The 22829-nt window shown below is 39.8% G+C and overlaps 1 protein-coding gene across 1 annotated transcript; it reads left to right on the top strand.

The window, feature by feature from the left end:
* Window positions 1-1137: 1137 nt before the first annotated feature.
* On the top strand, window positions 1138-19783 carry FGF3 (fibroblast growth factor 3). Its single transcript, XM_032212991.1, has 3 exons — window positions 1138-1405; window positions 6958-7061; window positions 19451-19783. Exons 1-3 carry the CDS (start codon window positions 1138-1140, stop codon window positions 19781-19783), a joined length of 705 nt encoding a protein of 234 aa, XP_032068882.1.
* Window positions 19784-22829: the final 3046 nt, after the last annotated feature.

Below are 22829 nucleotides of genomic sequence, written 5' to 3'. Positions count from 1 at the left end.
AAAATTGTAGTGCTTGGAGTATTTTCTCCCTGCATTCAAGATAAAAGGAAACGGTTTAAATCGCCCAAAGCGATCTGTCTGTGAAGTCCTCAAATGTGGGTGTTTGGTTGTTTTATTTTTCTATCCGCCTCCTGAGCTGACAGACAAAACCTCTTTCTTGTGCTTTCTTTTCGTTTCAAAAGTATATTTTTAAAAGCTCCTTGTGCATCACTCATCCGCATCACTCATCCCGACACACTGGGCGAGCGAGGCAACGAGAGCGGGTCACCTCCGGCCCCAGACCCAAATCTCCCCTCTCCTTGAAGGTACCTAACACATTGAGGACGCTTCTGGTCCTGGGGTGCGGGGTCTGGGGGGGGGGCATTTGTTTCGTTTGACTTTAGAAACGATCCAAGGCAGAGAAAACAAATCAACCCTAGATTGCGGCGGGGTGGGAGGCTGAATGGGGCTGAGTGGGCTATTACTGGTATCTGCGACAGACAGACCATCACCTAGTCCACGTGGGTGCGCGTTGCGCGTGAACCAGATGAAGTGCAAACGCCTCCAGTTCGACAGAGGGGTTTTCTTCCCCCGCAACTCGCTTACAGAGCAATTATTTGGTGCCGAACGCCTTTTCTCTTTACGCACCGTCGAAATCCGCTCCCCTCCCGTCTCTCTGGGGAAATTTAGGTGCCCCCCCACTTGCCCGCCCTCAGTTTCCTCTTCTTCCCTCTCTAGTTCTTCTCGCCCCCCTCCTCTCATTCATGACTTCTGGAATCCGGTAGCCCCGTCGCAGCTTCTCCTTCTAATTCCAAGAGTGGAGACTTCCCCGGCGTCTTTCAGTTCACTCAGATCTAAAACAGATTTGGGTCTTTGGGTGGTGGGGGTGAGAGGAGGAGGAGGAGGAAGAGGAGGGGGACAAAATCGACGCTGATTGAAACAAATAAACAAACAAATAGCCTCCCCCGCTTGTCCCCCCGCGCTGCCAGCGAAAGCCGCAGCCACGAAGGACGACTAGCCCAGTCAGTCGTCCCCACCGGATCCGGTGCGCCTGTGCGACTTCGGCGGGCTGTCTCCTCTCCAGCTCAGACCTCTTGAATGGGTCCGGCGGGCTTGTCCTCCGCTCCGAGCTGAGCGCCGCCTCGGCCATCATGCACAATGGTGACAACCTGGCTCGTCCTGCTGAGTCTCTTGCAGGCGCCGGGCTTGCTCGCTGCCGAGCTGCCTCCGCCGGCTCCTGCCTGTGCCCGAGAAGGAGAAGCGTGCGACCCGCGCTGGCGCAGAGATGCCGGCGGGCGCGGCGGCGTTTACGAGCATCTCGGCGGAGCGCCCCGGCGGAGGAAGCTCTACTGCGCCACTAAGTACCACCTTCAGATCCATGCCAACGGCAAAATCAACGGCACCTTGGAGAAGAACAGCGTCTTCAGTGAGTACCTTGGGGTGGCTTCTCTCTTCCGCCCTGCTCTGCCCGTCCCCCGCAGCTGGCCGCTAATTTTAGCCCCTTTGCTCTCCCTCTTGAATCGAAGCCCCCGGTGGTTCGTTGGTCCTGATTTCCGAAGAAGCAGCATTGCTGTTCTCGGATGCCAGGGCTGAAACGCCGTTCATTTATTTCACAAAAAAGAAAGAAAGAAAGAAAGAAAGAAAGAAAGAAAGAAAGAAAGAAAGAAAGAAAGAAAGAAAGAAAGAAAGAAAGAAAGAAAGAAACACAATTTTTGTCGCCTTTCTGTTCAGGGCACCCAAAGCGCTTTGTAGTCCTTCTGTAGAAAAGTTCGAGTCGCGGCAATTGCTGGATTAGCATTGATGTGTAGAAATGTCTGCTCAGGCCCCGAAGAACGCAAAGCGGCTCAGGGATGTCGGTTGAGAGCTGATGAGAGATGCCAGCCAAGACCGTGGTTTATCCTAAAACTAGATCGAAGCCACAACAAACATTCAGAGCTTGCCTGCCCCATCCATATCAAAGGCGATCTCTGGGCAAGATCTAGAATGGGTGATTTAGCTAGAGGAGATGCCTTTACAGCCTGGACGTTTTACTGTGATTGGGAGAGGAAAATTCTTCCCAGTGCTTCAATTCTGCTTAAGCATGCTAGGGAGAAACGACTAGGAAAGAAATCCTTGGAATAAAGGAACAAGTATAAAACCCCAAAATCCAGGAAATATATTCCCATCAGGAAATTGATAACAATTCAGATGTTAGCCTTCTTGATACCCAAGGCAAAAAGGTCTAGAGAATATGTGTCAGGACAGTCAGATCTCCAGATTGACAGTCAAGAATCTCCCAAACATGACTGTCAAGAGATGCTTGTCCTAACAGCGGAGAAGGTTGCTGTTTCATTTTCACCATATTAACATTGTTTCCTACTTCTGGAGCAACTAAAAAAGCTCCCAAATTAGGAGGCTGTTTGTGAACTGGGACAATATAGATTCTCCTGTGACCTCCCCAATGAAGCAGACTTAGGTTGTTAGGAGCACAGAATACACTGGAGACTTGAAATAACATTTGGAAGTTAGCCTTAGAATTAATTTACCCCCAAATTTTCAACCCTTGTAGAATACCCTGGGAAAGAGTTCGGTTCCATTTACAATTGTGTCTGAGATTGTGAGTCTTAGTAGCTTTTGAGTTATCTTCCTCTATTTCTACTTCTCATTTGGTATAGTGAATATTTAGTGGTCACTTAGAACTTAAGGTAAAATAGTCTTTGTGGAATGTAGGTGTGGAAGAAAGAATCTTTCACCGAATCACAATTTTAACTAGCCTGGTAACACCTAATGTCTTGGACCCAATCTCCAATCAAAATGGAAATTGTGATGTAATATTATCTGGAGGGCATTAGGCTTGGCAATTGTGTTTTGGGGGTGGGGGTGTAAAAGAAGCTTCTCTCTTGCTATTGGATGATGAGAATAGAGGAATAGAAATGATTTTGTGTAACCAGTTTATGTTACACACAGAGATCCCAGGCGATTCCTTTGGATGCTTGGCTAGAGTTCTTGAAATACAAAGAAAAGGATTTTCAGGTTTTCTTGAAATAGAATATTGTTCACTTTGCAGAATGGGCAAGTAGAGTCCACTGGGCTTCCTCCTTGGGATAAACTCTTTCTTTTCATCCCTGCTGTTAGAAATCTTTGCACTGCACCTCAGCACCTCTGCTTTCCCTACTACCCTTTCCTTCTCTTTAAGGATATAGTTCTGCAGTTGGGAGCCTCAGTTAAAAAACAAAACTTGCACTCTGGAATTTGCAAAAGCCCAGGATAAGTGAGTGGCTGTCACTTGGTTTCCTTGGCCAGAAAGTGTGATTTCCCATGGCTCTTTAAGGCTTTAGATCCCTTCTTCCCTTCATGACACAAAGCTGGATATGTGGGGGTGGAGGGTCAGGGTGACTATCCCAAAAGATGTGTAAATAACACATCAAGATGACTTTCACACTTCAGTCTGTTCATCTCATCCTGGTGTTTGGTTTTCTGTTCTCTCCTTTCCTCCCATTAATCTTGTTTTGTTTGTCTTGGCAAAGTTTGGGTATTTAGGGCAGAGGAAATTATGCCCTGTTTAAGGAAATAGCACTTACAAGCGACAGATCAGTTGAAGAAAACATTGTTTTCCCTTGCAAGGTAGACATGGCATTCAGAAATCGGATTGATTGCATCTTCTGATGCATTGGCACCCAGGAATACCAGGCATGTATATATGATAGGCACCGGCAGATTTTTCTATTATTTCTATCCTTTTTATGTAGATGTTCACCTATCAATGAAGTATCATTGATGGCATGACCTAGCTAAAGTTTAAAAAAACCAATTACTATGAATTAAAACCAATTGGAATAGAAAGTGTTGAATGTTCCCTTAACATGATGAAATATAAGAGTCTGCACACACACCCAGCTTTTAGGTGCATTAGATGGAAGTTACCCTTAGGCTAAGCAAAGATAATATGAGAGGAGAAAATAATATCATTTTCTGTTGTTGACCTTGTAAAAAGGACCCTTGCTGGGACAGATTTAAATAGAAATGATTTCCAATGAATGAAAGAAAGCACTTTTCCCCAAACATTCAGTAGGCCAAATTTCATGTGCAATATAGGATTCTCTATTATGTCACAACTCTGTTGATATATGCAGGCTGCATTGCAGAAAAGGGTTAAGACTGTGCCTTGAAAGGGAACATTTTAACATAAGCCTTTAAGATGTAGAACAGCCAAATCTTCACCTGGACACTTCCACTTGATCTGTAAAAAAAACAAAAAACAGCTATCTCCTTTGCTAAATGTTTTCCGTTACAGAGATGAAGGAGAAAGAGAGATTAGGAGCTATCTCTGGATCTTCTGTGGCCTCTATGGATGAATTCACCAAATTAAGCATCAGTGACTGCAGTCTTAAGTGGAGTTTACCAATCTGAAAGAACCCTGATGGCTCAAACAATAGTTCTATTAACACTTTAAACATAATAAGTTTAAATATTGGCAGTCTACATATATGTCTTAAAATGCTAGTGACCAATAGAGGGCTGGCTCAAGCTGAGAGTCAGTTTCCACCATTAATATCCCTCTCCCCCTTTCTGCAGTTATTTGCATTAAAGTACAAGGATCTTGATTTTTATCCCACTTTGTCGTGCTTGGTAAATCTAAGATGACCTTCCTATTAAAAAGATAAATGATGAGAGACAAAATCTTCATTTCATCTGGAGTTCTGCATAAAAATTATCACTTAGAGGACCAAATAAATAGGCACTATATGTTCATATTTAAGATGATGATGTCTGAGACAGTGATAGCCACATGATGGAGTTAGTAGTCCCCCTTTCTATGGTATGCATTAATCATTGCTAAATGTTTAACAATGGAAATAGTCAAAACCTTACACTGTGCTTGTTTAACAGGGAGCAAGATGAAGTTCATGGTTTTCCATTAGTTCCAATGGAACAATCTAATTTACATACTTTTGTTTCTCGGTGTAACATTGTGTGAACATAGGTGTCCACAATAATGGCTGAATTTGAGGCTCAGATAAGGCCTTTCTATCTCTGATACTGCTCTATTGCCATAGCTTCTGCTAATGGAGTTATTCCAATAGCAGAAATATGATTTATATTAAATACTAAATCATCCCAACTTATTTTGAACATTATATTCTAAATCATCCCAATTTATTTTGAACATTATATTCTGAGAAGAGTTGTATGGATATACAGTATGTGCTGTTGCCAAGACAATTTTAAAGTACTAACATAATTTCAGAACTTCAGGATTTAAAATGTTGACTACATGGGATGGTATCGATAGGGAATTGATGAAATAGGTGGTAGCATAATCTGAAATGTAAATAATAAATCTCTTTGTGTATCATTTCTATCCTATTAATTTATTTTCTCAAATTATTAATTATTCCACATACAATTAAAGATTCCCTCCCCAAGAAATGCCTATAAACGTAATATATGCATTTTACAGGTATGTAAAACATGTCTCCTCTTGTGACTTTTTTGAAATGACTTTTTAAAAAATTAAGCAGTGTTCTGTGGGCCTTAAACTGAGTCTTTTTTTTTTGTCCCTGTCTCTCTCCTTATCACCATGTGTGATATTATTATCAACCCAAATTAATCCTCTGCATGGTATAGTCATTTTCATGGAACGTTATCGACCACAGTCTCCTGTGCTGGTGCAGTGCCAGATACATATTTCTCAAATTCCAAATTTAAAGCAAAGAGATAAAGAGATACAATCCAACTTCCATTCCTAAGGGACGACTGGAACCTGGATCTCCCCGTTATAGTCCACCACCTTAACTTTGGTTCCTCTGTGTATGAGTGTGAGATGTATGTGTGTGGATATAGGTGTGTGTAAGCATGAGCACTAGATTGAGAGCAAGGATTGCCTGCCCTATACCTCTGTAAATGTTGTATCTGCATTACAGAGTTGTTGTTATTCAGTATAATGTTTAGAACAGTCCTATGATAAATAATATGTGCAATCTTTCTTGGTTCTTTCATAGTTTAAAAAAGTTCCATTCTCTGAATTGGAGGTACTTTGTCCTTTCCCCAAGGATACACTGAATTCTAACTGACTACCCCCCTTCATTGTCCATCCAAGCTCTTAGATGTGGCAGCCTCTTGTCTTCCTCCATTTTGTTCTCCAGAAACCTCAACAAGGACATTGTCCCCAAATGGGCAGCTTTGTGATTTGTTTCAATAAGTCAAGCACTCTTGGACCCATAAGAAAGGCATTAAAGGGGATTTAAAGTTTTTATAAACATATAGGATTAGGTGAACCTCTAGTTCAATGTCAGAGCCTTTCTTTCTTTCTTTTTCTTTCAGTCTCAATCAAATAGCTGTGGATTTACTAGTATTTCTAACAATTCCCATCTTATCGTCTTGAGTGTTGTCATTTTCAATCATCTGAAATTGATTATGAATGTTCGAGTAAATGCTGATATGTTGTGTGGTGGTGTTACTAAGCATAATGATTTCCACGTGGAAGTAACATTTAAGATAGTTTAATATTACTAGTTTAAGAGTCAGGGGGAAAAACTGGGTCCAAATTCCTGCTCGCTTCAAGTGTCAGTCAATAATACATTATTTTCATTTTTTTTTCTTGTAGTAAAATGGGAGGATGTTTCAACTCTATTGGAGAGACAGTTGAAATAAAAGAAACTTTGCATAAAGAAATACCAATTCTGAAGATATTGATTAGGTCAAATGTTGGTCAAATGATACTCAGAAGGCTAGGCTACCTTATCATTTGAATGGTGAGGGGGAACCTTTCACAAAGATAAACAAAAACTTAGAACTTGTTCAATATGAAGCAAAAAAAAAAAAATAGTCCATATGTGCTCATTTCTGAATAAGGTTAAGGATTTCCCTCTGATTTCCTTGGCTTGTAGCATTTAAAGTTTCTAAAATTTGTAAAATAACAACAATACCAATGCATTTCAATGCAATGAAATGATACATCTGTAAGTCATCTAAATAGCTCTTACATTTTCCTTTTAGGTATTCTGGAAATAACTGCAGTGGACATTGGGATTGTTGCTATCAAAGGCTGTTTTTCGGGCAGATACCTGGCTATGAACAAAAGAGGCCGACTTTATGCTTCAGTAAGTACTATTTAAAACAGAGGCATCTTAACTATGGCAAGCCAGCTAAAGCATCCACCAAGTAGAGTGCCCATCATTTTCAATGGGGATTTAAAGTCCATTGTAGTCAAAAGGGCAGAAATACTAGGTGCCTATGGAGGGACATTTGTAAAGAACAAAAATATGTGCTTTGGTTTTATTTGAGGGATTAAGCAGCCACTACTTAGAATCTTTTAGCTGAAACATGACTGCAAGCATGAGGCACATTCATTCACTTTTCATGTGTGCAGCAGGATCTGAATTCAAATAATCCTACTTACACATTAAAAATAAAACATTTATGTTTTGAGGACTTCTGGTTTAGGGATTGTAAGCAACTGATTCAGGTAAGGAGATCATCAAGGAATTGTAGAACTGATGATGTGACAAGGAAACTTTTCCAAAAAGGAGACTCATTTGCAAAAACAATTTTTAGAACCCATAAAACTGGGACCTAATGGCAGAGAAGTGGATCCAGAGGCACTTACAGGTTGAAGAAATGTGTCAATCATTCTGCAAATCCCTGGATTGCAAAGATATTGCTGTGAAGGCACATTGGAGCAAACTGAGAATCTACTCTTTACTATTCCATAATAAGATTAATATACAACAGTGATGGCTAACCTTTTTGTCATTGTGCGCCTAAAGTGTGTGTGTGCGCGCACCCATAATGTACTGTGCATGATCCCTCCCGCAACCTCACCTGGTGCATGCACACATGACCCTCCAGGTGCCCTGGCCTATGCATGCACGTGACCCCCTGTGCTCCCCCTACCCTCGAGACATGCGTGCACAATCCCCCCATGCTCCCCCACCCCCTACTTACATATTTAAAACAAAACAATTAAGTTTTGAGGACCTTTGGTTTAGCAATTGTAAATAATTGATTCAGGTAAGGAGATCATCAAGGAACAATTCCGCCCTGTACATGCATGTGCGACCCCCCCATGCTTCCCTGTCCCCACACATGTGTTCACAAGCTCATGCTCCCCACATCCCTGTGCATGCATGCATGACTCCTGCACTCCACCCCCCATGCACATGGGTGCATGACACCCACCTTCGTGCATGTGTGTGCATCTCCTGCATGTGCCCCACCCCCTGTGTATGCATGGTAGAGACCCAAAATCGAGCTGGCTGGTGGGAGGCAGTGGAGCTGAGCTGGGGTGACGACTCACATGCCCACAGAGAGGCTCTGCGTGCCACCTGTGGATATGCGTGCCAAAGGCTTGTCATCACAGATGTAGAATATTATTTAACTTCATGCAAGCAGAACAGGAGCAGAAACTGCATAATTTGTTCCTTGGAAATTCAATTGTTTTCCCTCTTTTCATCCCCCCGTCTTAAAAAAGAAAAAGAAACATAGGAACAATAGCATCAGTTAAAGTGATTGAGAGAAAATATTATTTATTTATTTACTTTGTAGATTTATATTCTACCTTAGCACAGCACTAGAATATTTTTATCACTCCCCTTGACACTGGCATCAGGTAGCTTTCCTTTCCAGCTGAGATGTTAAAATTGAGAGATGAGCTACTTAAAGCCATCCTCAATTAATTACTGGAGATCAACTCAAAGTAGTGAAATAATTGATCTATTTAAATACTGTGATGTCACAATCCCTGTAATCTTATCACAAAGTAGCTTTTGAAGTAAGTGGTGAATAAGCAACAGTTCTCTAAATAGTTAATTAGGAATAAAAGTATAGTTAAGAAGGAATAAAATAAAAGTTCCTTTTTTAAAGTGGAAATTAAGAGTCCAGTTTTATTAACAGGTCATAATTTCTATAAAGAATATAAAGAATTCTATTCTATTCTATGAACTGTTCTATATAAGCATTAAAATTGTAGAAAGTGAGCAATATGCCCCTGACTGAGATATCCATCAGGAGCCATTGCCAGACAAAAGGGGGGCTATTTTATAAGCTCACAAATAGCATTCGGAAGCAACTCATGCAGAAGCCTCCCTAATTCACTGATGGAGGAAGAGGTAAGTACAACCAGACTTTTAATGATTCTATTATTACAAGTAGTCTTTGCTTACTGACTGCCTTGTTTAGTGATTGTTGAAAGTTATGACTATTGGAAAAAAACAGCTTTGGGACCAATCCTTGCATTTATGGCTATTGATTGCACGATCTGTGGTCTTGTGATTGCCATCTGGGTGTTTGGCAACCAGCATGCATTTAGGGATGCTCAGCGGCTAAGATACTGAGCTTGTCGATCAGAAAGGTTAGCAATTCGGCGGTTCGAATCCCTAGTGCCACATAATGGAGTGAGCTCCTGTTACTTGTCCCAGCTTCTGCCAACCTAATAGTTTGAAAGCATGTAAAAATGCAAGTAGAAAAATAGGGACCACCTTTGGTGGGAAGGAAACAGCATTCTGTGCACCTTGGTGTTTAGTCATGCCGGTCTTCGGACAGCTCTGGCTCTTTGGCTTAGAAACGAAGATGAGTATCACCCCCTAGAGTTGGGAACAACTAGCACATATGTGCAAGGGGAACCTTTACCTTTACTTTATGCATTTATGATTGTTGCTGGAATGGCTAACTCGGTGTGGCCAGCTCAGCATGGCCAGCTTGGCATGGCCATGCTTGCTACCACCAAGTTACCTCTGACAAATTACCACTGCCAAGTTGTTGCAGGGCAATTCAACATAGCCAATTCACCATAAGAAGAACTTGCTGCGGGCAGCCAGAGGGAAAGTGGGCAAGGAAGTGCATAGTCAGACCACAACACAATTCTCTCTCTCTCTCTCTCCTCTCTCTCTCTCTCTCTCTCTCTCTCTCTCTCTCTCTCTCTCTCTCTCTCTCACACACACACACACACACACACACACACACACACACACACACACACCTTATTGCTGCTGCCACCGTAGGCTGTTTGGTGATGGTTAAGGTGACCAGATTTTCAGACTGGTAAAGAGGGACACCTTTGACCGGGGGGGGGGGGATTGATTAAAAATTTTATACTGAGCAACAAAAATTTTCATACAATGCAAAAATAGTATTGTAATATTTTTTTTCTTTCAACATAACTACAATTTACAAATATAAATTGTAACTGTTACCAAACATCAAAATTTTGATCACATGACCATGAGGATGCTGCAAAGGTCGCTAAGTGTGAAAATGGTCTCTAAGTGTGAAAAATGGTCATCAGTTACTTTTTTCAATGCCATTGTAACTTTGGTCACTAAGCCCATTATATCACCTTTCTTGCCACAGTTCTTAAGTGAATCCAGAATGATGTAGATGTTAATACAAAGAACTGAGCAAATTGAAATGGTGAAATTAGTCAGGGAAAAATGCCACCATTTTCCGGAGCAGACCTCCAACCTCCATGCCCCTCCCCTCTGTAAAATCCAGGAAGTAACCTCTTCAGCCATTTCCTGCAGCTCTATGGTACTAGATCATTTTTTTCTTATAAAATGAGGCAAAAGCGCCGGGAGGGAGGTCCGTTTTGTTGCTTTAACATTTTAATATCTTCAATGAAAGTACTGAGACAGAGAGTGGGATTAGACAGGGTGTCTTTTGTCTTGCCCTGGTTAGGATTTCTTAAGCAAATCCACTGGGCTTTCAACATGAAGCCAGAAAATTGGGACTTTTTAAAAATGCAGCGGGAAACGGGACAAATTGTTATAAAGCGTGATTGTCACGCTGAAATCGGGACGTCTGGTCACCTTAGTCATCCTGGCCACATAACCACGGAGACATCTTTGGACAATGCTGGCTCTTCGGCTTTGAAACAGAAATGAGTGCTGCCCACTAGAGTTGGGAATGACTAGCACATATGTACAAGGGGAACCTAAACTTTAACCTTATATGTGCAAGTTTTTATAATATAGGCAATTGGCCTATACATGGGAATATTTTTCTTTGAAATACTGACACAATTGTGACTTTTAGGAGCAGAGGTAAGTTCAGTGCTTCTTGACAGCAGTATAACCCAGTGTTTCTCAGCCTCAGAAACTTTAAGATGTGTGGACTTCAATTCCCAGAATTCCTCAGTCAGCATTCTTGAGGATGAGAAATACTGATAAAGCCGTTCCTCAATACTGGAATAGGATTCTATTTCTAGATTTTGTAGCACTATTGCAGAAATGAGGCCTCTGACAGCAAGACCAATTTATAAATAATCTGCTGCTGCGGTTTCTAGATTCTAGGCTTTTTCTTTTTCCTCTTGCCTTTTGAACCCATTAGAAATTTGGCTGTTATTTCAATGGCTTTAAGATTGGGAAGCATCTGTTTATTGCTTATATAATAATTAGGAACTGCTGGGTCTTACTTTTTTATGCCATCTCCCTCCTGATTTTCTCCTTTGATTCCCCCTTTGCTTTTCAAGATATCATATGATTTGATGCTGATTCCATTCTGATTCTGCTTGGGTGGAGAGGATTGTAATCTTTTTTTATTTCAATTTCTTTTCTGAAGTTTTCCTGGTGGCTCTCTTCTAACTGAAGTATTAGGAAGGACAGTTCTCCATCTCTTCTTCAGTTGTGATAGATGAGGTCTCCCTTCCTGGTCTCTCAATCTTTTTGTCTCTTGGACAATGTTTAATTTTCTCTTAGGAACTCCTTGTACTACGAAATCTCCCTCTCTTCTTTAAATTGGGGCACTTTTTTGCATTTTCTTTCATTAGTTTCTTTCATTATCTCCCATGCTGTCTCCAATCAGCTCCTCTTTCACTTCAGAATCGAAAATCTTGGCAATATTGATTAGCTAATCGGGAAACATGAGTGTATAAAAATGAAAATCTCAAAGGAGATATGATTTGCATCTACAATGTCTTCTCAAATAATCAAATATTCCAGTCTGGTTTTCCCGTGCCATAAGCCTAAAATAGGTTCTGGCTTGACTTCTTCCTCCTTCTTGTGTCCTTGTATTAGGAGCAATGAAGTATTCCAGTACCAGGAGGGAATGGTAGAAATCATTTATTTTCAGCTGATGGAAAAATGGAAGCTGTAGACAAAAGGCCATGGGATTGATTTGTGAAATTAAAGGGAATGGTCTAACAAACCTGGTCTTCCATTACTCAGAGGGTTGTGTGGAGGGAAGAAATCTATGAGAAAACCAGATATTGTGTCCAACAGCCATGGAGGGAACTGTTGGGTGATCAGGAGAATACTTCTGGAGACCTTGACTTGATCTGGTTGATCCTTAAGACACTAAGTGGTTTGAAGTTCTTAAGAGAATCCCAACCTTTGCAGACCCATGGGACGGAGGGAGGGATGGTTCTGCCCAGTAGCAGTTGAGCTAGCACATGCACAAAGCTTCATTTGTGCCAGTGGCATGCATGCATGCCTCTCCCATGCCCTTGCCTGCTGGTCGGGCAAGTGGAGAGGTGCATGCATGTGTGTACTTGCCCACCACTTCTGCAACCTGGTTCCAAATGACACAAGGCCCAATGGTGGCCTATGACCCGGGGGTTGGGGACCCATGGTCTTTAGAATGGGGAAAGTCATGAAATATTTGGTAACTAATATGGATGATAGCTGTAGCTGTAATAGGTGGTCTAAATCAGCAACATTTGAGTGGATGCATGAACTGAATTATTATAAGCAAATTCAGTGTAAGTAGACGTCAACCCAGTTGTCTCAGTGATTTACATAACAACCACAAAGATTATTATTTTGGCTTTATCACTGTGCAGGATGGAGTAATTTTATGTCTTATATACTGTAGTTGAAATAAAATGTTAAAAAATACAGAGTGGATTCTAAGCCTTTTTCAAAAGTAATTCTCACGATTTCAGAAAATGTGAAGATATCTAAAGGATGGAACATGGACAAAGTATGGAATAAAATAAGTTGTTTAGAGAAGTAATCAAGTACCACCAGATTACATAAGACTTGGTAAATTAGTTATAAAACCCAAAGAAACTCTTTTCCAGGATCCTTGAAAAGAGGAAAAGGACAGTAACAGCCCATCCAGAAGGGACAATTACTGTGGGATAGTTTTCCCTATTCCAAAGAAAAATGGAGGAAAGTGAAAGAATAGGACTTCTGTTGAAGGTCATCTGAGTGTGCACATATGGTTTTATTCTCATTGTGTATGGATCTGATGTCAGGGAAGGAATTTCTGTTCTTATCCCAAGAGTTTTGGAAGGCACATAAAAATCTATGGTAAATGTTGGCAAAGAACCAAGCAGCTTAATCCTTGGGTCCATCTTAATACCTTTCAAAGAAATAGGAGCCCAAAGCGTCCAATAGTGACAATAGTAGCCCAAAAGTCCAATAAAGAAACGCTTAACTGTTTTAATATAGAGACTCTAATAAGAAAGATATTAAAGAACTGCTTGAACTTGATCAACATAGAGAGATGGATCCTGCAAGTAAATCAACAAACACTCCAGATACATAACCAGAAAAAAAAAACCATGAAAAACAGTTTGCTAAATTGCATGAAGATTGATAGGGTAGTGTCCAAATTAAAAAAAATAGTTTTGATAATATGAATCCAAGGCAATTAAATATTTTTTCATGCAAATCACATTTGGAGTTCCCCAAGATCCAATTTGGTAATAATTAATGACTTGAAGGGGCACGGTAGCTCAGCAGCTAAGACACTGAGCTTGTCAATCAGAAAAGTTGGCAGTTCAGCGGTTTGAATCCCTAGCACCGCATAATGGAGGGAGCTCCTGTTACTTGTCCCAGCTTCTGCCAACCTAGCAGTTTGAAAGCATGTAAAAATGCAAGTAGAAAAATAGGAACCACCTTTGGTGGAAAGGTAACAGCGTTCCGTGCACCTTTGGTGTTTAGTCATGCTGACCACATCACTACAGAGACATCTTTGGACAGCGCTGGCTCTTTGGCTTTGAAACAGAGATGAGCACCACCCCCTAGAATCGGGAACAACTAGCACATATGTTTGAGGGGAACCTTTACTTTTACCTTTAATAGGGATGCTAAATAAAGTTGAAATGACCCCTGATGATTCCTACAGTGAGAGTGGGAGAGGGAGGCTGGCAGACATCTTTTTGATACATGCACGGGCCCACATCAATATGCATGACATATGCAGATACAGCAACATGGATATAAAAAACTTCCCGCTATGAAAAAAAAAGCATCTTCTTCACTTAAACATAGGAGGCTCTGCATACTGGAAGTACAGTTGGGTTCCCCTGAGGGAAAATGGTAGCAATTGGACTGCTGTTGGATCTAAATTTCAAGGGCAGGGGTGATGGTAGTGAGGTTAATATTTATACAGTTTTGGGTACATTAATTATTTTGTGCTGAGAAGCCTTACTCTTTCAGTGAAGTTCATTTGGAAGACAAGATTGAAACTTTTCACACCTAGTAATACTAAAGTAGATAACTTTCCTATTGCTATGAAGAGTTGGACCAATCAATCAAAACACTGAGCTGTCTAGGAGAAAAACTTAAATTCTCCCCAGTGTTAGCTAGATTAAAATTGTTGACAATAGCTGTGTTGGGAAGGGAAAATTGGAAAAAAGGAGAATTAGTAGTTCTAGTTCTAGGAAGTAGAAAACTAGGGAAAAAACTAGGGAGGAGAAAAGGCCTTAGGAAGTACCCTTTCCCCCTGAAAATAAGACTTCCACGGATAATAAACTCAGTCTGGCTTTTGAGCGCATGTGCTAAAATAATCCCTCCCCCGAAAATATTGCAACACAGCAGCAGCCATGAGGTGACTATGCTCGTTGCCTTCTGCACCTCAAAAATAATAAGACCTCCCTGAAAATAAGGCCAAGTACTTATTTTGGATGTCAAAAGAAAATAAGACCCTGTCTTATTTTTGGGGAAACACAGTGTAAGTGAAGAAAGACTTGATGTCTAATTCTAGACCAGTAAGAGATCCGTGACAACTGAACCACACAAAGCTCTCCATTCCGGATCAGCCTTATTCCATTTAGTGAGAGATAAAAATATATCCAGCATAAGTTGTGGCAGTAGAAATTAATTTGTTGTAATGATTAAACAATGGACTGTCACCGTAAGTGCTGGGTTCTAGTCAGCCCCCAGCCATGAAAACTCACTTTGTGACTTTGCTGCTTCCAAGTCCAACTTATCTGACAGGCCTAATGGGAAATGACAACAGCCCAACTCCTGAAGGAAAGTCAGGATATAAATAAAATAAATAATAAATAAATAAGCTATCCAGAGTCACCTTTCAAGGAAGATGGGTGGCATAAAAATTTAATAAATAATAAGATAATAATTTAAAAAATTGCTTATGATATATCATGGCAAACATTATTTTAACAGAGGCCTTGGCAATGTATTGGAAGTCCTAAAACAATATATTTTGGGGAGATTAGAGGGCAAGTTCGAGGCCTACATGGCACAATGAAGAAACTGTTGGGTAAATGTGACAGGGGATACATCAACACATTCTTATTTTGTCTGAAATGTACAATGTAGTAATACATTGCTCAAATCAGATTAGACTCTGGCTTAGCATCTTCATAGATTCCCTCTTCCTGATATCACATCACATCACAAATAGTAAAATAAATCATAAATGACTGTATGGGAAGTTATGTGTTATCTGCTTTGGTAAACGAATCTGTGTTAGTAGTCTGCTTATGCAGTGCACTTTCAAGCATGAGATTTGCAGCCTTGATTTCACAGGCAAATTTACTCCATCTGCTGGACTGATTGAGAATTCCTTATAACTTAGAAAAAAGCAACCACATCATTCCAGAATAGTAGCAATTATATTTAGAAATGCAGAGAATTTAGAAGTGCAAAATTCAGGAATGAAATATGTGGGGACTGGAAACTAAATGAAGAAATTGGCATAAAGAGGCATTCATAGATAGCTCGCATCTAGATTTTAAGTACTTAACCTTATACTGCTACTGTCCTTAGTTTTGAGAGAATTGAAAGTAAGGTTAAAAATGTGTTAGTTTGTTTACAATCTCCAGTAGTTTGTTTGTTGTTTGTTAGGTTTTTCCCCTCAATATTCAGTATTAGAACCTTGTTTTACTTTTACTAAGTAATGAAATCTTTTGCTTCATTTCTGAAATGAAGGCTCGCAATTAGGATGAAAGGAATTTTCAACATATCTCCAAGATATCAATTTAAAGAAAAGTGAACTAAGTTATTAGTAGTAGAGGAAAAAAATATAGTCACAAAATGCAACAAGGGATTACCCAATCATTTTTTTTAAAAAAAACACCTTACTTAGGTAATGACAAAGGGCCCACCAATTTTTCTTGCCAATGAAACCTCCTGTTTCAACAAAGTGTAGTAATAGAATATGTAATTAATTTCAGAAATATAGTTGTGGGCCATGTCTATCGCAGTTATAGATTGTCCTGGGAGAAAAGGATGATCTGGAACCAGAGGTGGGTTCCTACCAGTTCGCACCTATTCAGTAGAACTGGTTCGTCAAATCTACCGAACCAGTTAGAAGAGGTTCCACCAGTGGACCCAGAAAGGAGGCCACACCTACAGAAGAGGTTCCAAATCTTTTTGAAACCCACCACTGATTATTCTACACTATCATGCTCATATTTATAAAACACAGTGCCTCTGTGAAAGGTAAGGATGACTACTGCGTTTGTGGTGCAATCAGAACATTGCGTGTGTTGAAGTTGTTTTAACACAAACCAAAGATGCCTTTTAAAAAACAAGTTTACATCATATTCTTATGCATGCCAGTGCTGTGTGTGAGGTAATTTAAGGTGGTTCTGACAAGTGTCATCGGCATCTTCATATCTGGTCACATGGGCGGCAAGCCACTCCCATCCGGTCACATGGGCGGCAAGCCACTCCCACAAAGGAGGCCACACCCACAGAGTAGGTTCAGACAATTTTTGAAACCCACCACTGTCTGGCGCCCTTTCAATCATGGTTCAGACTTAGGTGTGAGACAAAGAGAGTATCAGTTGCTCTAAGGGATGACTATTGGTGAGAGACGGATGGGACTTGTGTATTGCTCTGGTCTTATTAGCCCTCTCAGCAGCCTTCAGTACCACTGACCATTGTACCCTTCTCGACTTCCTGCAAGTATTCAGTACTGGAGGCACTATTTTGCAAATGCTCTATTCCAGGGGTGTCAAACTTGTGGCGTCATGGCAGCGTCAGATGACATATTGGGATTGCCCCTCTCCTCACTAAACCGGGCCTGCACATGACCAGCATGTGATGCATCCAGCCACAGGCCATGAGTTTGACAGCCCTGTTCCATTCCTTCCTGGAATAAGTAAGTGGCTTACTTGGTGCTGATGGTAGAGACTGAGGCAGTGGCCACTCCCTTGCCTCATGGCTTAGTTCTTTCTCCAGCAAGAACTACTTACTAGGCAGAACAACTGTCTGAAGTCACTGGGAGAGGTCACCAATCAGTTTGGGGTATGGTATCATTTAGTATGCTACCCTGGGCAAGACTAAAGATGCTGATGATATCTTGTTCCAGTGCCTGGATCTGGATGGGACAGAACAGGTTAAATTTGAACTAAATTTGACTGAGTTGCTGTCCGATGCATTGTGGCTCTCTGTCAGCACCTAGTGGTGTCTCTAGATGAGGAAGCAATGCTTCTGAAGAAGCAAGTCCATGACTTAGGGTTCTTTCTGCATTCATGGCCAATGGTGATTGGTTCACTTGTTGCAGTGAACCAATCACCACTTGTGAACCACTTGTTTACCTTTCACTAAAGTGCAACATTGAAGAGGGCTCTACAATAATTCATGTCCTGTTCACCATTCACTTAGATTACTGCAATGTACTATAGTTGGGGCTGGAATGAAACAACTTGCCTTAGCCAACTCACCACGGCCAACTTGTTGTGAGACAATTCACTGCAGGACCATATCAACAAATGAAGTGAATTAATTTTGATGGGACTGTGGCCAATAATAATACTAAAATAAAGAATTTCAATCCAGAAATACAGGAGTCACAATAACTTTGATGAAAACGTGGTCACTAATGATAAAAGCAATTGAATGAAGTGATTAATACAGCATTGAATTATCCAACGGCGAGTTGTCCTTCAGCAAGTTGGCCCCAGCAAGTTGTCCTAGACCCCACTGGAGCTGCCTCAAAAGATTATCTGAAAAGAACAGTTAGTTCAAATATAGTGGACACTAATTAGGTAGCACACATCACAAGGAATGAATTATACCTGTGTTTTAGGTCCTACATAGGCTTCCAGTACCCTTTCAAGTGCATTTCAAAATGCTGATTTTGACCTATACGATTTGGCATCAAGTTACTTTTAAGGCTACATTCTCCAATTGTAATAGCACAATTCACTCAGTTATCCTGGGAGAACTTATTGTTGGGCCTCCAATTCTATGAAGTAAATTGAGTGTTGGAGAGTTGAAACATGAAGAGTGTTCCTTTTCTTTGGTAGTCCCTATTTGCTAGAACAGCCTCCCAGATGAAATTAGACTACAGGTAGTCCTCAACCTATGACCAAAATTGAGCCCAAAATTTATGATGTTCAGTAAGTAATTTGTTAAGTGAGTTTTTCCCATTTTACAACTTTTCTTGCCACATTTGTTAAGTAAATCACTACAGTTGTTAAATTAGTAACACAGTTGTTAAGTGAATCTGGTTTCTCCATTGACTTTGCCTGTCATAAAATTGCAAAAGGAAATCACATGACCCCAGGACACTGCAACCGTCATAAATGAGAGTCAGTTGTCAAGCATCCATATGTAAATCACATGACCATGGGGCTATTGCAACAGTCATAGGTGTGGTCATGTCACTTTTTTCAGTGCAGTTGTAACTTCAAGTGGTCATTAAGTGAACTATTGTAAGTTGAGGACTACCTGTAGTTTCTCGGTTGGTTGTTTTGGAAGAGGTTGAAAACATATTTTCAAAAATATTTTGTGGGCTTAGTGGTTACCATTTGAGCTCCTGTTTACGCTCATTTGGTTTTCCTTATGATATTGTTTTTATAGGTGTTTATTTATTCTGGAAATTATGCTATGTATACTTGTCCGTTAACCACCAGAGGTTCTAGTAAATTATGGTGGTTTACAAGTCAAATATGGGTTGCAGGAGTAAGAGAAATATATTCTGTCAATGTGGTGTTCTCTGGTAGCATTGGGCACTAATTTTCATTCTATGTTTGGTGGGCAAAGTATGATCAATCATGGGATTAATCAAGAATAGACTGTAATAAGCATTTTTGCTTTTGTCATCTCCTAGTCACTGTTATCATTACATGAAGAAAGGCAAGAAAGTAAAGACTAGTGTTCTTTGCTTTGTTTGATATATATAAGAACAGGATATGTCATTGGATATCAAAACTCTTTTATAAATAAATGGACATTGCTTTTATGTTCAGCCTAACTGAAAGTGTTCATAAGAACAAATGCAGTGAGCTTTGTACTTTGCAGTTGTTCCTGCTTGCTTTTTGAAAGTGATGGTTTCTGTCCTTATTTTGCAGGAAACCTACAATGCAGAATGTGAGTTTGTGGAAAGGATCCATGAGTTGGGCTATAACACCTATGCATCCCGCTTGTATCGGACTGTGCCCAATGGCACTAGCAGCAAACGCAAAGCTAGTGCAGAGAGACTCTGGTATGTCTCCATCAATGGGAAAGGACGACCCAGGAGGAGCTTCAAAACTCGTAGGACCCAGAAATCATCTCTCTTTTTGCCCAGGGTGTTGGATAACAAAGACCATGATATGGTCCAACTATTCCATACAAATGCTAAGTACAGAGAAAGCCTACTGAAGCCACTAAATAAGAACCAGAGAAGAAGGAGAGGACAGTAGGAAGCATTCTGCAAGTGGGGGGAAACATGATGGATCTGAAGACAAAAAAGAAGAAGCTACTATTCCATGGATATTGTTGGCTAAACCATATGAACCCAGTTACAAATGATTCTATGTAAACACATACACATACATACTTGCTAATAGATGGTTTAGATGTGTATCCAATTGCTAAGGATATATAATAAATTAAAGCATGCTTGCATGTACGTTATCATGATGAAATAATGAGTTTGAGTATTCCTTGCCAGTTTCTGAATTATTTTATGCCCCAGGAGCATTTTGGTCTATTCCATAATAGGCCTGTGACTTTATTCTAATAAGCATTTAATTATGTTTAGGCAAAAACGTCATGTGAGAAAACAATTATTTTAGGGGGGAAATCCTTTCCTTTCTCCATCAAAACAGACTAGATGCTCTAGTAAGATATTTGCTCTTTGTATTTTTTTCATTTATTATAAATAATACTTTGCCCAGTTAATTTGGGAATGCCTTTTAACTAAGTACTTTTTAAATAATTTCACATATCTTATTAATAATTAAAGGTTGCAGTCTTGGATATTAGATAAAAATATTACATGTTCTTTTCTTTCCCAATTATAAACAATTAGAGGAAGTTCTACTTTATTATGTATACTCCTTGTTTGTTTTTCATTTCTTTTTCTCATTTTACTGAACAGTAAAGTATCAAAAACCTTATACTGCTCTTTTTACTATATAAGATGTTAAGTGGAGGAACTTTTTGACATTGCAAGAGACAGTTACCAAGATTTTGAGTGATATTTTTTTTGCTTGATCAAAATTTGTACATACATTTTCCTTACTTAAGAAAGTATAGAAAATATTTTTTCCAAAACATATTGCTTCAGCAGAACAAGTAAACAAAATAATAAACACATTTTAGATTTTGTTTCTCCTGATAGGTAGGAGTCAGTTTTGCTACAACTTTCTGGAAATATGTGGAAATTATTCTGATGGAAGGAGAGAAGGTATTCATAAAAATAATCTCTATGTCCCTTTCCATAGGTGGCCCCCTCATTAATTTTTCAGATTCTACTGGTGACGTGATATTTTTAATATGGGATTGTATATGGAATGAAAGCAAATGCAACATTTGTCTCTGTGAATTTTTCTTTTGTATTATTGAATCTGCTGTAGTACCTTTTATGAAAGTTTTCTTTCCTCCATAGCACCATTTAAACTGTTTTGGGACTTCAGATACCAAGTTCTTATGTTATGATTATTTTCTCAGGAAATTAATTTATTTGACATATTAAACACATAAAAATAATGTTGAAAGTCCTCTGAATGATCAACATTGGTTAGGTTGTTCATGCTGTCTTCACATAAAAATTGGGAAAATGATGGATGTAAATGGCATTACTAAGAAGCAGATGTGACAATATCAATGATAAATATTTTGTTTAATGCTGATAATATACTTAACAGTAATAACCTACTGGTATTATTTATGAACTTGGTGCTGATGACATATCCACATGTATTTGGCATAAAGAAGTATCTAGGAAACATAGCTCTTAGATCATAGATCTGAATTGTCTGACCCAATACAATCTGAAGTACTATCAGGATAACACAAATTCAGTTCAAAAACAACACTGATAAATTTTCAATTCAAAATGACAGTGATAAATTTGAGTTACAGTCCATACTCGCTGATCATTGTCCTGCTTTGAACTGATTTGATTCTACTAATATAATTCAAGTCCTATTAAAGTATATAGTTATATATAAACTAAAAATTAAAAAAATAATTAAGTTCCTTTAAAAAGAAATCAGTAGAAAGACAGAGATTTTTTGAGTGAGATGGGCAGTTTTTAAGTCTGATTAATAAAAATATTTTAATACTAAAATATAAATTAATATTTTCTTCCACTGTATTTGTGACAAGCTGCATTTTTGGAAAGTCCAGAGAATCATTGTGGCTTTGCCTGTGCATTCAAAGCCTGATCCAGTGGTGGGATATGACAGGTACGCCCCGGTATGGGCATACCGGTGCCTACTGGGAGCACCAAGTACTGTTCTGGTACAGTGCTCCGGAGGGCCGGCACACCCTCCCACCCATACTCCTTATCCGTATTTGAGCTGTTTGGGGCTTTCACAAATGGAGCGTAGGGCACCTGCGCGACTCTCCGCCAAGCAGCTGGAGTGTCATGGAGGCATGACTGCGCTGCATGCGTACACACACAAGCTGCATGCGTTCATGTGGTGGACATCTGGCCCTGTTGCACCGTACTGGTTGCAACAGGATCCGGAACCCACCACTGGTCTGATCCCTGTCAAATGGATTCTGAGTAGTTGTTGTTTTCTATGCCTGGACAAGTAAGAAAATGTGAATTTTTGGCTTAGTGATAATTTAACCATTTATTCATATGAAGTGGACCAAACTGGGTAGATCACACCACTAGCTAAATGGCAAATGATTATGGAGTTATGCTGTCCCACTGGTTAGAATGTAGTATTGCAGGCTAACTCACTGCTGACTGCCAGGAGTTCGATCCTGAATAGCGTTCAGGGCTGACTCAGTCTTGCATCCTTCCATGGTGAATAAAATGAGGACCCAGATTGTAATAGCAATAGGTTGATTCTGTAAACTGTTTAGAGAGGGCTGTAAAGCACTGTGAAGCGGTATATAAGTCTAAGTGCTATTATTAACATTTTCAGCATTCCTTCCCTGGGAAACTCTAGCTTCCAATGTTTCTGCTGTAATTAGATTCCAGTATAGAGTAACTCCTGCCTCAGTTTCAGCCACAATGCTTAACAGCATTCACAGTTCCATTGTAACTCCAATGCTGTCTCAAAAGATTGGTATCTGTTGGACCTAATACAGAGTCAAAGACAGGCATTAAAGAAAGTTGATTAAACAATGAACTTTCATTAGATCTACCAACTTTATCAGAAGGAACTTGAAAACTGAGACTAAAATGTTACCGATCTTTACATGAATGTCAGGTTCTCATTGCTACCTGAATTCAGAAATAGTGCAGTTGCAAAGAAATATAGCCATAACAAAACAAAATTAGAT

Source organism: Thamnophis elegans, chromosome 1, assembly GCF_009769535.1.
Source record: "Thamnophis elegans isolate rThaEle1 chromosome 1, rThaEle1.pri, whole genome shotgun sequence".
NCBI classification, from domain to species: Eukaryota; Metazoa; Chordata; class Lepidosauria; order Squamata; family Colubridae; genus Thamnophis; species Thamnophis elegans.
The sequence above is the reverse complement of the archived record's forward strand: the minus strand, read 5'-3'. Positions and strand labels throughout refer to the sequence as shown.

Excerpts from the sequence above, each read along its gene's own strand:
- FGF3 (XM_032212991.1), top strand. The coding sequence starts at position 1,138 with ATGGTGACAACCTGGCTCGTCCTGCTGAGTCTCTTGCAGGCGCCGGGC. Across the intron at positions 1,406-6,957 it reads GGAGAAGAACAGCGTCTTCA|GTATTCTGGAAATAACTGCA; the intron begins GTGAGTACCTTG and ends TTTTCCTTTTAG. Across the intron at positions 7,062-19,450 it reads GAGGCCGACTTTATGCTTCA|GAAACCTACAATGCAGAATG; the intron begins GTAAGTACTATT and ends CTTATTTTGCAG.